This window comes from Aotus nancymaae, unplaced genomic scaffold (assembly GCF_030222135.1).
Source record: "Aotus nancymaae isolate 86718 unplaced genomic scaffold, 86718_ANA_hifiasm-v0.15.2.pri h1tg000028l, whole genome shotgun sequence".
Classification (NCBI taxonomy): Eukaryota; Metazoa; Chordata; class Mammalia; order Primates; family Aotidae; genus Aotus; species Aotus nancymaae.
In genome coordinates, this window is record NW_026988441.1 from 8,151,753 (window position 1) to 8,167,140 (window position 15,388).

At 51.9% G+C, this 15,388-nt stretch overlaps 1 protein-coding gene across 2 annotated transcripts in view; it reads right to left on the minus strand.

The window, feature by feature from the left end:
* The window catches only part of ARHGAP35 (Rho GTPase activating protein 35), a 137,644-nt gene that overhangs the window by 8,416 nt on the left and 113,840 nt on the right, over window positions 1–15,388 (minus strand). For both annotated transcript variants that reach the window (XM_021668552.2, XM_012446644.3), the window contains exons 4-5: window positions 7,733–7,810; window positions 6,135–6,266 (exon numbers count right to left, since the gene is read on the minus strand). In XM_021668552.2, coding sequence (XP_021524227.1) covers window positions 6,135–6,266; window positions 7,733–7,810 — 210 coding nt within the window. The remainder of the gene's footprint in view (window positions 1–6,134; window positions 6,267–7,732; window positions 7,811–15,388) is intronic.

Below are 15,388 nucleotides of genomic sequence, written 5' to 3' on the forward strand. Positions count from 1 at the left end.
TCACTTGACCAGGAGGTGGAGGTTGTAGTGAGCTGAGATCGCACCACTGCACTCCAGCCTGGGTGACAGAGCGAGACTCTGTTTCAAAAAAAAAAAGAAAATTAGAGGATACCCCCTAAAATCCCAGCCTCCTCCTGCATGTGCACCTCACTGAGTGCCTGTTGAGGTGCCGGTGGCTGGTCTCCTGGCCTGCTCCCCTCCCCAATGGCTGCCTGGTCCAGGTACTCCCACGTACTGAGCAGCACCAGGAGCTCGCTGGGCAGAGGTGAAGGAGGGCGAGAGGCCCTTCCACTCAAGTCTGGCTCATATTAAAAGCAAGGCCAACCTTGTCAATATCCTTTTGACTCAGCCGTATTCACCTCTTCCCTTAAGCAAAGCTTGCCCTCACCCCACCAGGGCCTCTCTGCTGAGGGACCTTTTCCAGTCTCTGGCCGAAGCCTCTCCACATGGCAAAGGCACCAGCGGCTGCTTAGATTTGGGCACTGCCCGAGTGCTGGCAGGACAGCCTCACAGCATTCTTTCTGCCGCCCTGACCGCAGACCTGCATGGAAGGTGGGACTGGGTGTTACCCATATGGTGGCTGAGAAACCCACTCCAGAGGCCAAGCGGAGGCCACAAGGCTGGTGATGGTGAAGGTGGATGGGACCCCGTCTCCCAGCTCAGCCCATCTGCTTTGGGTCCCACGGTCCCCGCCTCCCCACATGTGGTAAAGCCCTCTCTGACTACAGTAATGCTCTGACAGGAAAGGGGATGGGAGGCCCTCCAGGCTGCTGCCTTCACCAGCTAGGACCCCATACTTTTTTCTATACTCACCCTTCCCTGACCCAGGACTGGGGGGTACCAGCAGTGTCTGTGCCTGTGTGGCATTTTCAGTTGCCCTGGTTCGAACCAGGCACAGGTCCCTTCGACAGTCCTGAGAGAGGGAGGAGGTGACTCTGACCCAGAGGCAGGTGGGCCTGAAAGGGGCTGGGCTGAGCACATGGGACGGGTGAGGCTGTGTGGTGACGGCGCCCCATTCTTGCCTCGTCAGACAATGCGAACTGTTTTATTCTTGGATTTGGGAGGACCCCTCCTCCTTGGGTCATTGGTTGGTTCACAGTGGGTGGGGAGGAGTAGATGTTTGCTGGGCCCGCTCCTGCCCGGGCACCATTTCACATGTTGGGGGTTCAGTAGAGAACAAAACCAAATTCTCTGCTGATTACGGTCTAGTGGAATGAAGGGAAGGACCCAGCGGGTCCCTCCCTCGTCCAGGAGCTCCGGACTGGTTCCTCGAGGCCTTCCCGGCCCAGCCCCCGTCTCCCCTCCTGACCACCATCCTGGTCCCCAGCAGTTCACGGCGCCTCTGGCCAACTGCTGCTTGCTGAGCGTGGTGCTGCTGCGGCTGTGCTGCTCCAGCCTGGGTGTGATCAAGCACAGACTCCGGCGGCTCTAAGCCAGAAGCCTGGGGAACAAGCTGGTGGCCAAGGGCCAGCCCACCCCGTGCACCCTGGACATGTTCTGTCCTGTGGCGGACCTGGGTCACAGGGCAGCAGCGCACTCAGGGGAGCCACTCACCATCTTCAGTGGAGCCCTGATCTACAGGGGCCTGCAGCTTCAAAAGGGGGCCGGCCTGCCCGGCCAGGTGTCTACACTGGCCAAAGAAACAGCAGGGGCAACGGGCTCCCTGGATCCCTGCTGGGACAGGGCCGTCAGGGCACCCAGCCCTGGGTGAGCTACTGCAACCCAGACCCACCATGGTACAGGTGCCCAGGGTGGCCCCTCCCATGCCTGGTGTGCGCTGGTTTGTGGATTCCCAGGTCCGCTCCTCCAGACTTTTGCTGTGACCTCATCCCCTTCAGAGTCCCCCCCGGACCCAGACTGTGGAGGGCTGGTCCTCACATCCTTTGCTCCCTCAGCCTGCCCTTCGGGAGTAACAAGAGCAAACCATCTTGCTCCAGCATGAGGTCAGGGGTAGACAGGAGTGCAGGGGCGCGGGTTGGGGGAGACGGCGGCCTACGGAGGAGACGCGGGCTCCACAGTGCACTTGCCCCTCTGCTTGGCTCAGCTCCCGGTGGCTCTGCTCTTGCTTAGGGGGTGTGGGCTGGGAGCAGCACTCACTGCTTAGGGCCCCAGCAGCACTTCTTCCTGGGACATCATACTTTTGAACTTAGGGGCCAGTCGACTGAGACAGCAAGAAACGTCCAGGCGAGGCATTTTTGGGCCAGTTGAACCAAGACAGCCTGGACGCACACCCAGCAATTTAGTACAATTGAGGCCCCAAGAACTCAGGAGGAAGGGGAGGGGACAGCCAGAGGGCACAGGGCCCTTACCGAGCAGCTTCCCATCTCTCTTACGGCACAGAGACACCAGGCCTCACACAGCCAGAACACTGATTCAAGGTCACACAAATTGGCGGCAGGGACCCTGTTCCCAAACAACACTGCCCTGGCTGTGCAATGCCACTTGCCATCACTGGCACCCAGGCTGCCAACCAAGCTCTAGGCCCAGGTCTGCTGCTGCCAGCTTAGTGCCTGGAGGAAAGTCCCTGCTGGCCGCTGCTGACCACCTGCACGCCTGCATCACCAGGAAAAGGAAAGCCTGGCTCAAGGTCACAGCCCTGCCGTCATCATGCAGGCTCGTCCGGCCTCTGCTCTCCCCGCCCCAGGTGGTAAACAACTCCAAGGCCAAGACCTCACTCTGTGGGGCCCAGAATGGAGAATCCAGGCTGTCCCCTGGAGACGTGGCTTTGCCTGTCAGCAGGACCTGTTGAGTGTCCTGTCCCATCAGGCTGAGCTGGGGACCGCATATGTGTGTCCACTGCCATCTGTCCCTGTGCACATGGGGCCTGGCTATCTGAAATTCATGACCCTGTGTGGGTGTGAGGAACACCCCCATGCCCTCGGGCAGCTATCTGGACAGATGAAAGGAAGGCAGGATCCCCGAATCAGCAACGTCCCAAGGCAGCTCATGAACAAGAGCCCAGAGAGCAGCAGGGCCGTCCCCTGGTGGCCTTGGCTGCACTGATTATCTCAAGCCTAAACGGCCTCGTCTGTCAAAAGGCAAGGGCGAGACCATGAGCCGGCATCCTGAACCATGCAGGGCTCACAATCCCCTTCGACAATCTCATGAAAATGGTCTCTCTCTAAATTAAGAAGACCGAGTTTTGTGAGCTGGTACAGGGAGTTAATGGGGACCCTGGAGCCACAGGTCCTTTGCCCATGACCCTCTGGTCTGAGATGGAGCCACCTCTAGCACCCCTTTCAGCACAGAAGCCACAGGGCAGGGCCTATGGACACTGGCTAGATGGGGACAACTCTGGACAGGCAGGGAGGAGGGAGTTGCCAGAGACAGGGGAGACACACCAGGCAAGCAACTCTTGAAGGCAGGGCTGGGCTGCAGGGAGGAGGCAACTCTTGAAGGCGGGGCTGGGCTGCAGGGAGGAGGCAACACAGGTAGCACAAGCCTTTTCCTCTGGCTCCTGAAACCCTGGCCCATCTCCCCTGTGAAGCCCTCTTCCTTGTGCCTTCCTTGCTGGGGCTTGTCTGCACAGAGCTTCGGCTTGCACCCACGGAGGGCAAGTGCTCAAGCCCCGGCTTGCTGCTCCCTAGCGGTGTGACCCTGGGCAGGCTGTGTCGCCTCTGAGAAGCTGCTTCCTTCTCTGTAAAATGGAGATGTATTATAATACCATCTCCCTCAAAGGAAGACCAGTGGTGGGAATCAAATGCCTTGTGGAGAGCTGGGCTGAGCCTAGGCAGGCACATGAGCCCTGGCGCTGTGGCTGCTGCTGCTGTTCATTTCCGAATCTCCCACATGTCACCTTAAACGGAGTAGGAAAATAACTGGCGAATAACCACGACATCTCATTTGGCAGTACATTTTCAGCAGTGTTCAGTATTGTGAAATTCTGGAGCTAAGAAAACCACTTGATAGTGACCTTGATATTTGTTGTGATGGGATTTGAAACTGGTTCCAAGGCCTGAACACATATAGACACAATTGCTCTGAGGGATTAAGTAGAAAGAGCTGGTCAAGTTGATGTAGCCATGGAAACCCAGCCAGTCTGGGAAGAGCTACTCTGGGGCATGATCATCTTTTTTCCATTATATCCCTTAACATCGCTAACTTTTGCACCGCCTGGTATCTGTGGCTCAGCTGAACGCAGCCCTGCTTTTCGGTCAACTGCTCTGGCCGTGAGAGGTGCCGTGTCAGTACGAGCTTCTCCTCTCCCACTCGCTTAGGTCAGGTTCAAGACAGCAGAGCCCGCTGAGTAGCGTGGGGCACAGGAGGCACACGATGGGAAGAGGAAGTGGGAACCTCCATCCTTTCCCAGGCTGCGCAGTGACAGCGGCAAGAAGCCACCTCCTGAGCGGTGGAAGCTGCTGTGGGAGGGGCGGCTGATTCCCTATCAATAGCACCTCCCGCTTCTGCCTGCCCCCCAACCCTACACAAAAAGATGCTATGTCAGCAGTTCCCGCAGACACAATGGGGTTCTGCTGGGTGCCAGGATTTCACGCACCTCTAGATGGCGCCAAGTCAAGACAAATGCAGACAGGAATCCCCGGCTTCCAGCAAACTGGGTACCAGTCCACACCTTCCTCTTTTCCTAACTCCCACTGTGAGATGAGCTTCGGTGGAAAGAAAGCTAGCTGCAGAATAGAGATTTCCTATGCAGCTTCACATCTGTGCCTGTCTGGAGCCTGCTGGAGAAGTGACTGCGGGGAAAGCCTCTATCTTCAGATGGCAGGATCAGAGGAGAAGCCTGCAACCATCCCCACCTGCTAACTCCCCTGGAGAAACCCTGACTCCCGTCTTCAGAAGGCAGATGGGAAGGAGGGCCAGGCTACTCTATGACTGTCCCAGGAATACCACACTCTTCTGCCCCATCCCTGTGGGCTTAGATAAGGTTAGGAGCTGTGAACAATTCCAGTCAGCTGAGAGAGTGGACAGAGTAAGGTGAAGGTGGCATCCAGGTTGTGAAACACATCACAGGAAGTGTAGATCCCGGAAGGGTGATTTTGGAGGCCCCACAGCCTGTCAGTATCAAGGCTCTGACCGTTCAGGGGTGGGCTTCCTCCACACCTGTTTCCCTCAGATGCTATGAGAGTCAGTGACCCAGGACTCAGGGCCATGCTGATCTGTCACCTCCCTCAAATTTTTGCCTACACCATCAGCCTTGTGAATAAATTGTGCTTGCTTAAAGCGCCCTCTTTGGAGCTGAGCAGCGACAAGATGAGACTAAGGTCCTGCCCCCGAGGGACACCTCTCCTTTCCTCTTCCCCACGGCCTGGCCGCTGGATCACGGGGTGGCTGCAGTCTCTGGGCAACTGGCAGACACACTCCCTTCTGCAGCTGCATGGCAAGGGCTGCCGCTGGGTCTTGGCCTGCCAGAGGCACAGAGCAGGAGGGCTGCTGACCACTTATAAGGTAGTGAGGGCCACATGGTGGGACGCTCTGAGAGGTCAGGCCTCCTCTGTGGCACTACACAAAGTCCCGGGAAAGCCTGGCCAGTGAGAAGGCTCACCCACTGGATGGACAGATACCTCTAGAGAAAGGCAGGCTGGGGCAGCAACAGCTGAGGCAAGGTGGATACCATTAACACCAGAGGCGCTCATTTGCTATAGCATCCAGGGGTCTCCTGGCCAGGGCCACTGGACTTGTCTCTTACCCTCCAGAGCTGGCTTCCTGAGAGGCTGTATGACCTAGACCCACATTAGGCTCATTACATGAGAGGTGGGAGAAGACAGGTAAGACGCAGGGAAAGGAAAATAAGAACCACTATTACATAGGCTGTTCACAGCCTTGCTTCTAGGCCTTTCCTAACCGAATTTCATCCACAGGGATTGGGATGGTAACAATGCCAGGACACTAAGGGGCAGGGAAGGTTCAGTCAGCCACAAGCAAAGGAGCCACGCCTGACTCCGAAACCATGCTCTTAACTAATGAGTATGTGGGAACCTGCAACTCTCTGGATGTAACCCCCAGATAAGCACCTACAGTCTACAAAGACAGGAGCCCGATTTGCAAGTCCCATTGGTGCCACTGGTTAATTCCCTTGCCTTCTGTCCTTCAAACCTCAGCTCTAAGAGCCAGCGTCCATTCCGAGGGCAAGGCCCGTTCTTCCTCAATCTGCCCCACGCTGGGCCGCCGGTACTCACTGTGTGCCTCCACCAAATCGATCTGCATGTTGTACGGGACCAGGGGGTCAGGCAGTTCTGAGAAAAAGCTCTTCATGGCACCGGCCACGGTATTCACCGTAAAGTCTTTCTCTGCCAAGTCCAGGTTGTGGTCTGAAAGGAAGTCAGGAGAGTGAGGCCACACCACTCTAAGCCAGGCAGAAGCAACAGGACAAACTGGGGCCTGGGAGAGGCCAGAGAAACCTCAGGAACCCAGGGACGGCCTCAGGCCTGGCAGGGATTGTACAGATGGCACCGTGGAGTGCTAACGCGGGTTCCGAGGTTCAGACAGAGACTGGCCTCAGTCTCTTTCTGAAACTGTTGAACCGCCCGTCCACCACCCTCGGGGCTGCGGTGCCGCCCCCACGCGCTGGTTTTCAGAGCTGGTGATCGCCCTCATCTGGCTTCCGTGTGTTGCTGCCTCTTCCTTACTCCTCTCCCGTCACAGAAGGAGGCAGCTTTTCTAAAGGGTGGCTCACTTTCAGGTAGGTCACAAAGATGTTAGCAACCACCATGACTGCCGCCTCCATCCTTGTCCCCTATAGTGGGAGGGCAAATAGACTCATTTTTTCTCTCTCTGGCCCTTCCCAGCCACCGGCACCACTGAGCCATCTCTCGCTTTCCTCCGTGCTGCATACATACTTTAGTGCATTCCTGATGACGAAGAAATCTCTACAGATGGACAGCAGCAGGTTCCGCTGTCAGGGAGGTAGGCTGTTACAGATCTTCCATATATATATACCAATGCATCCCCACACGGAGGGCTCTACCCTCACTTTGGCCTCATGTCTCCTATCCCACAGATTTTCGTGTGGTTCCCTCTGCCTGCTGCCAGCCAGCTGAGCCCGACTGTGGTGCTGCAAGGTGCCAGGGCTGCCCACCTGGGGAGCGAGTGTGGTGCCTGCTCTGGGTGATGCCTCCTGCCCTGGCCGCGGACCAATGGGAACGTGCCCTGCTCTGGTGTGTTTTGCTTCTAGCACTGGGGGATGTGGCTTCTTATCCCACAGTGTGATTAGTTCCAAGAGGCAGAGTCTGGCTGCCTGACTTTAGGCCTCTTGAAGCTGACCCAGCTTAGGAGAAGGGAGTCCCCACCAAGAGTTCTGTAACTTGGGTCTGCATCCCAAGGGCTCAGCTCCTCACACAATAGTCCCTCACTTTCTCTGGCGCAGGGACTTTGTGAGGAGGGTACATCTGAGGCCCTGGCAAAACAGGATCACCTCTCAAGCCGATTTGTATAGTATGTGCCTGCAACTGGCTCTGCATGGCCAGACAGGCAAAACTCTTCAGTGTGGTGAGGGAGGCATGTGCCCGGCAACCTGGAGGAGCATCTGTGAATGGTGGTGTGGGGAGTGGCCCGGTGACCCAGCCTTGGCAGGGATGGTGCTTCAGTTCACTGACAGGACCTGGTCCCCTCGCCTCCCCACTGGGGCCACACATGGTCTCTTTCTCAGTCTCAGCACCTCATGGCTTTGGGTCTGTGCTGGCAGGAGTGCCCTGAGGTCCCACAGACAGTCCACCAAGACAGCTGTGTCTGCCTTGACTGGCTCTGGCCTCCGACGCCTGCCCAGGCTGCGCCTTACCTTGATCGAACTGTCTCTGCAGGCTCTCCATCTCTGACTTGTTCCCGCTGACCCTGTAGATGCCTTCTGTGCTCAGTCCTGAGGAGAAACAGGCAGGGTTTAGGAGCAGTACTGGAGAGCAGAGAACGAAGAGAACTGGGCTCGAAGACAGAAGGAGAAAGCCAGGGCAAGTGCATGAGGCGCCCGCCGCGAGACAGGGGTGGGCCTCAGCACACTCTCGCCTGATTTTTCTAGATACTTCAACCCATTTGCCCTCCATTTTCTTTGTCACTTAAACATTTTAAAGTACTTGTTTTTTGTTTAAAGTATAGCAGCTAAAGATAACTTGTGTTCATATTTTGATGTCTACTCGAGTTTTTCCATTTTCATTTAAAAAATAGAGGTGGCATATATTTTAACCCATCACTTTCACTTGCAAAAGACATTGTGAACTTATTCTAATCACTTCAAGTTCTTATTCTTTTATGTGATTGTAAAGACATCAAAGTATATGATCACTGTAAGCATTAGTTGTGCTGTTAATCATACAAGGTTGGCTGGGTGCAGTGGCTCATGCCTGTAATCCCAGCACTTTGGGAAGCTGAGGCAGGAGGATCACTTGTCAGGAGTTCGAGATCAGCCTTGCCAACATAGTGAAACCCCGTCTCTACTAAAAATATGATGTCTCTACTAAAAATACAAAATTAGCTGGGTGTGGTGGTGCATGCCTGTAATCCCAGCTATTTGGGAGGCTGAGGCAGGAGAATCGCTTGAACCTGGGAGGCAGAGGTTGCAATAAGCTGAGACTGCCTCACTGCACTCTAGCCTGGGCGACAGGTGAGACTCTGTCTCGGAAAAAAAAAAAAAAAGATACAGGGTTTTCCAAGTTTTTACTATTAGAAAATTAACTCACGGCCAGAAGCAGTGGCTGACGCCTTTGGGAGGCCAAGGTAGGTGATCACCTGAGGTCGGGAGTTCAAGACCAGCCTGATCAATATGGAGAAACCCTGTCTTTACTAAAAATACAAAATTAGCCGGGTATGGTGGTGCATGCCTGTAATCCCAGCTACTCAGGAAGCTGAGGCAGGAGACTCGCTTGAACCCAGCGGGCAGAGCTTGCAGTGAGCCAAAATCGCTCCATTGCACTCCAGCCTGGGCAATAAGAGTGAAACTCTGTCTCAAAAAAAAAAAAAAAGATTAACTCACAACTATGTTTTTTTCTGACAACCAGTAAAAGCTTAACAGATTATTGGAAATAGATGTTCCTTACTTTGTGAATATCCTATTTATGTTTTTGTTAATTTTCCGATTACAGTGGTTCTCATTTTATACTTATGAAAGTCTATAAATATTAAGTAATTATCTCAACATTATATATGTTTACATTTTTCCTTTTTTTTATCTGTCTTCTAATTTTTTTACTGAATCGGTTGAAGTCCATAATTCAAAAATTTTAGGCTTTCAAGACCAGTCATTTTCTTTATGTCTTCCTTCATTTTTATGCTTGGAATAGGTTTTTCCTATTCGTGTATCAGCTATTCGGTTTTTCCTTTTTGTTCTCTTTATCAGTTAAAAATCATTTCATTCTGTGTCCATTCTGGAGCTTATTTGGTATACAGTGTGATATAAGAAAAAAGTAGTAAAAGTCGATTAAGTAAGTTAGAACAAAATATCAAGTGAAGGACGGACTCCCACTCCCTCCCCCCATCCTCCCCTGGGCCAAGGAGCGCTGTTCAGCTTAGAGTGGATTCCAAGCTGTGCACTCATTCCACTTTCCCTGTCCTGGCAGAGGAGGTCCACTGTGTGCCATCAAGATCTAAAGGACTTCGTCTAATGGATGGTGAAGTCACTGTGAAAACGGACATGGGACCTCATGGCTAAAGCAACCCTGGGTCCCATCTGAAGATTGGCTTTGAGAGACTCCGTCTTGCTGAAGGCGCAGAGAGGAAGCCACCACTGAGCACCAGAAACAGTGTGGACAGTGGAGAGCACCAGGCCCTGGAGTCAGTCAGGCTCCCGAGAGCCATGTGTTGGTTATCACTGTCACTGCTGCCTCTGGAGAGGCAGCCATCAGGCAAGATAAAAGCAACTGGCCTGCTTGTTTTCTGGGGTCCCAGACTTCTTCAGACTTCAACAACACTGGAGCAAGAGGCATCAATTCCCTGGCTTAAAGGCTGTTAACTGCACCAACGCTTTTCCCCCGAGAGAAAAGGAGGTTAATGGACCAACGCCAGGGACATCCTACCATGCAACACCTAGTTACGAAGGAGCTGCCACTGCTGTACTCGCCTGGGAGGAGTGCTGGCACTTTCCAAACCAGAGTGGTCACACACTGCGCACTGAGCTAGGTGCTTTGTAGCCATCCACCGTTCGCTTGTTTATTTCATCTTTTTTGAGTAGGAGTCTTGCTCTGTTGCCCAGGCTGTAGTGCAATGGTGCAATCTTGGCTCATTGCAACCTCTGCCACCCAGGTTCAAGCAATTCTTCTGCCTCAGCCTCCCAAGTAGCTGGGATTATAGGCACGCGCTACCACACCCGGCTTTTTTTTTTTTTTTTGAGATAGAGTCTTGTTCTGTTGCCCAGGCTGGAGTACAGTGGTGTGATCTTGGCTCACTGCAACCTCTGCCTACCGGGTTCAAGCCCGACAGGCAGAGCCTCAGCCTCCTGAGCAGCTGGGACTACAGACGCATGCCACCACACCCCAGCTAATTTTTTGTATGTTTAGTAGAGATGGGGTTTTATACCATATTGGCCAGGCTGGTCTCGAACTCCTGACCTCATGATCCACCCACTTTGGCTTCCCAAAGTGCTGGGATTACAGGCGTGAGCCACCGTGCCCGGCCTGCTTGTTTATTAAATGAATGATGATGCCATTTAATCTCCCACACCTCATGGGAGGAGCTGTTGGGTGGGTGGAGAATACAGATGAGAAAACTAAAGTTTGGAAAGAAGTCCTTGCCCCAGATCACAGCTGCTAAAGGCAGGGTGGTCTAAGTCCAGGGCCTCTGCCATCGTCCTGCCTCCTTACCATTCCAGAAGACACCTGGCTCAGGCTTCTGCTGCGTCCTATTAATCCAACAGGCTGGGGTCCAGACCACAGTGCCCCCCGCTCCCGGAAGCAATACTACACTTGGGTGAAGCCATCTGGCCTAAGCACCCGGGCAGCTTTTGAGACGGCACACCCCTACCTGCTGTGCTGTCGAGATCCTGCTCACCAGCCCTAGTCAGTAATTCTTCCATGGACTCTTTTCTCAGCTACTTTCAGGATAATGTGGGCAAGCCTTGCATATGTGTCAGCAGGCTCAAGTCTTCATCTCCTCATTTGAAAAAGAAAACTAAACTAAATCTAAGTGATTCTTCCCTTTCCCTCAGTATCAGTCCTCCATAATACAAAGAAAGTGATAGGACAAATAGCACAAGTCTCAAGAGTCCGGAATAATGCAGCAACGTCACCGTTCCCGAGTCCCATTGTAGAGAGGCAGTCTCCGAGCTGCAGAAGACACAGCCAGCCAGGGCCGCGTATCACCTTCTGGCAACCCTGACCCTCGGTGGGACTGAGGACTGCTCTGCACTGCCTCCTAATGGCCACCAGCCCGGCATCAGAGGCCAGGAGACAAACTCCAAATTAGTGATCTGGCAATTATCAGTGGTGCGGACCTGCTGAAACCTCACTAGATGGATCGTCACAGAAATGGAAGCACTGGAAACCACGAGGCTGAGCCAGAGCATCAATTAATCAGCAACTTAGTACTTCCTGTCATCTGGGCACATGTTTATTTTACGCAATCCCATTTTAAAATAGCAACTCTGCTGCTGTCGTACACAATACCATGGCGTAATTTAGGGGAGGTAGGATTTGCTTGGCTAGTGCAATTTATCATAGCTACTAATTAGACATCAATTTTAAAAAGATAAAAAAAAACTGAGAGCAGGCTGCAGACACCACCAAGGCTGCAGGGAGGTGGCAACCCAGGTGAGAAACAGGATGCTGGAGAGAGCATGGGCAGTTTGCCAAAGGCCTGAGACCGCAGCAGGAAAAAGGCTGGGGTCCTGGAGCAGACCCCGGGCAAAGATGCTAGATATTAAGGCGTCTGTATCTGGAACACCCCAGTGTTCTCACATGCAAACACTCTAGGGGTGACTCTGGCCCACATCTGCCAGCAGCAGAAGGCTGAATTCTTACCAGCAGTGACCTCCACCAACCAAGTCTATCGCAGGCTCCCAAGTCCATCTGAGAAAGCCTCAACCTTAAACTCACAGGCATCCTTACCTACCAGACACCTCCAAAGACCCACGTCACCAAAGCAGAGCCTTGGCTGTAAGCCTTTTCTCTTTTTCTCCTTCTTTTTTAAAAGCCCTCCCTACTGGCTGCAAATATCTTCGATTTTTTATCTTTTTTATTTATTTTTTGTCAGCATTTTTGCAAGCAAAATATCTTCTATGTTTAAGTTAATCTTTGGAAATAGAACAAGAAAAAGCTCAGAACAGCCAAGATCACTATCTTCGAATATCTGAACACGGCCATGTAGAAAAGTCTTGTTCCAATGGCTCTAGGGGACAGAGCTACAACCAAGAATGGCAATTATAGAACAGCAAATATTCTCTCTATATAACCATTACCAGCCATAGCTGTCATTCATTGAAACAGACCAGAGTTTTCGAATCTCTCTCACCAGACAACCATCTGATCAGGGTACTGTTTAAAAAGCTAGCTAATAACAATAATGATAAGCCATTTATCAAATGCTTACTCTGCATGAGGCACACGATGCTAAGTGCTTACATGCCTTTTTATAGCAGTTCTCATAATAACCCCTCCAGACTGCTGATTACTATCCCATTCTACAGATAGGAATGCTGAGGCCAGGAGGTAAAGGAACGTACAAGGTCAGAGAGTGAGTCACACAGATGGGATTTGAATCCTGTGGGATTTTAGTGCCAGCGTTGTTCGTCTATTATGCTCGAAATCACTAGTTCCTAGGAGTGTGCATGCATCAGAGTCACCTGGAGGACCTGTTATGATGCAGGTGGTAGGGGGGTCCAGTCACAGAGTTTTGCATTCAGTTAGTTTGGAGGGGAGTCCAAGAATGTTTTTCTTTGTTTTTGTTTTGTACAGAAGGTCTTGCTCTGTGGCTGAAGCTGAAGTGCAGTGGCACCATCTCGGCTCACTGTGGCCTCAACCTCCTGGGCTCAAACGATCCTCTCACTTCAGCGTCTCGAGTAGCTGGAACTACAGGCATGCACCACCACACCTGGCTAATTTTTAAATGTTTTTTGTGGCGATGGGGTCTCACTTTGTTGCCCAGGCTGGAACTCCTGGGCTCCAGCAATCCTCTTGCCTTTGCCTCCCAAAATGCTGGGATTCCGGGTGTGGGCCACCACGCCTGGCCTCAGAATCTGCATTTCTAAGCATTCCCAGGTGATGCCGCTGCTGCTGGCCAGGGAACCACACTTGGAGAAGTGCCATTCTGGAAGATGTGCCAGAGCTCTAAGGCCTCCAGAGAAGCCTCAGCCAGAGTGCCTGAATTCTATGAGTCCATAAAATCAGGGTCACACACCAGGCAAAACAGACACCAGATACTTTAGGAACAAAGCACTTCCAAAAACTGCTGCTTTTTATATGTAAACAAGCCTTATGCATTATTTAATCTTTCAACCATGGCCATGTATGACTTTCATAAAGCATTTTAAAAATAGCTGACAAAAGCAAAGAGAGACCTTATTCTTTCAACAGATATTTACCGAGCATCCATAGGCAGATAAGTTCCTTTACAAAGTTCTGTTTTTGTTTGTAGATGGAGTCATGCATACTCTGTGTGACTCAATCTAAAAACAAAAAATTACCCAGGCTAGAGTGTCATGGCACGATCTCAGCAACATCCCCCTCCTGGGTTCAAGCAATTCTCGTGCCTCAGGCACTAAAGTAGCTGGGATTATAGGTGCCTGCCACACCACCTGGCCAAGTTTTATATTTTTAGTAGAGATGGGGTTTCACTACGTTGGCCAGGCTGGTCTCAAACTCTTGACCTCAAGTGATCTGCCTGGGTTGGCTTTCCCAAGTGCTGGGATTCTGGGTGCGGGCCACCACACTTGGCTCCTTTACAAAGTTTTCAGTCTTGGTCTTCCTCAAAGATACTTTGGCAGGTCAGTGTGGTGGCTCACACCTGTAATCCCAGCACTTTGGGAGGCCAAGGCAGGAGGATTGCTGAGCCCAGGAGTTCGAGACCAGCCTGGGCAAAATAGCGAGACTCCATCTCTACAAGAAATAAAAAATTAGCCAGGCATGGTGGCACGCTTGTAGCCTCAGCTACTGGGGAGGCTGAGGTGGGTGGATCGTTTGAGGCTGGGAGAGGTCAAGGCTGCTGTGAGCCACGACTATACCACTGCACTTCAGCTTGGGTGACAGAGTCAGACACTATCTCAAAACAAAATAAACAAAACACCAAAAAATATTTTGGTGACATAGGAAGACTAGACAGCCCTCCAGTGCGAGCGGTGAGATCTTCCCCCTGGACTAGGAACTGGTATTTCAGCCCTCTGACTGCCCGTCAGAGCTGTGGTAGCTGGCCCTGCTCCTGAGAGGTGCCGCACAGACACTAGGAAAATCGAGAGAGGCCCATCAGGGGCTTAGAAATCAAGAGGGAAAATCATCTCCTGTCTTGATACCCTGATTTTCCAAAATGTTCAAACAGGTTTTGATTCCTGGACCCCATGTGGGCCCTTCTCAGCAGCAGTGCTGCCGGTCAGCGTCAGGGCTCGTCTCTGCTCCTTCACGCCAGGACTCAGTTCCTCCAAAGTTTCCTTTCTAGCAACACATCAATACTTCCTCCAAGACGAGCTCAGACTCGCTTATTTTTCACTTTCTATATTTAGATATAGAAACTCAGCACTTAGTCCTTTAAAAAAAATTAATCGGCACCGCTAGTACTCTAAAACACCCCGTGCCAGACAGAACTTAACTAACAACTTTTGTTGACTTTTCTGGAAGCATCTAATAAACCATTCCCTTTTTCTTTTACACATGTAAAACTAAGTCTAAGGCAGGCTAAACTGCAAGGCTGGAGAGGTACTGAGCACTCGGGGAGAGAAGGAAACTCTTAGGCGTCCAATTTGAATGGTCTTGAAGAGGACTGACCTCTGTGGAAAGGTACGAAGTCCTTCTTCTTCATCCAATGCTATTAGTGTATCTATAGTGTGTCTTCTGAGGACCACACTGCGGCACTCCCCTAGTCTCGCCTCAACAGAAGATGAAAGGGTGAGGGGGCAGGAGAATGTTTAGGTCAAAATCAAAGCAACTGTGTCTCCATTTCCTTCTATGTATAAGAGAGATAACAGCTCTCACCTCACCCCGTGGTGGCATGTATTTAATGAGATCTTAGCACTTAGCACTGAGACAGTAGCTATTATCCTAATGATCTAAGTGGAAAGCCGGTTGGCAAGTGGATGGGCACCTGAGTGCTGCTGACAGGGAGATATGGGTTCGAATCCTGACCCTGACCTTGGCTCGTCTGACCGTACAATGGAATAAATGAGATTGTCTATGCACGATTCACTGCACAATGCCTGCCAGCACATTTTTTTCTCTACACTCTTAACGAGCCTCAACAATGGCACCTGCCTGTAGGCATGACGTGTTCTGAGGGCTTGGCCAAAACAAGACAGTCTGTAGAAAAACAT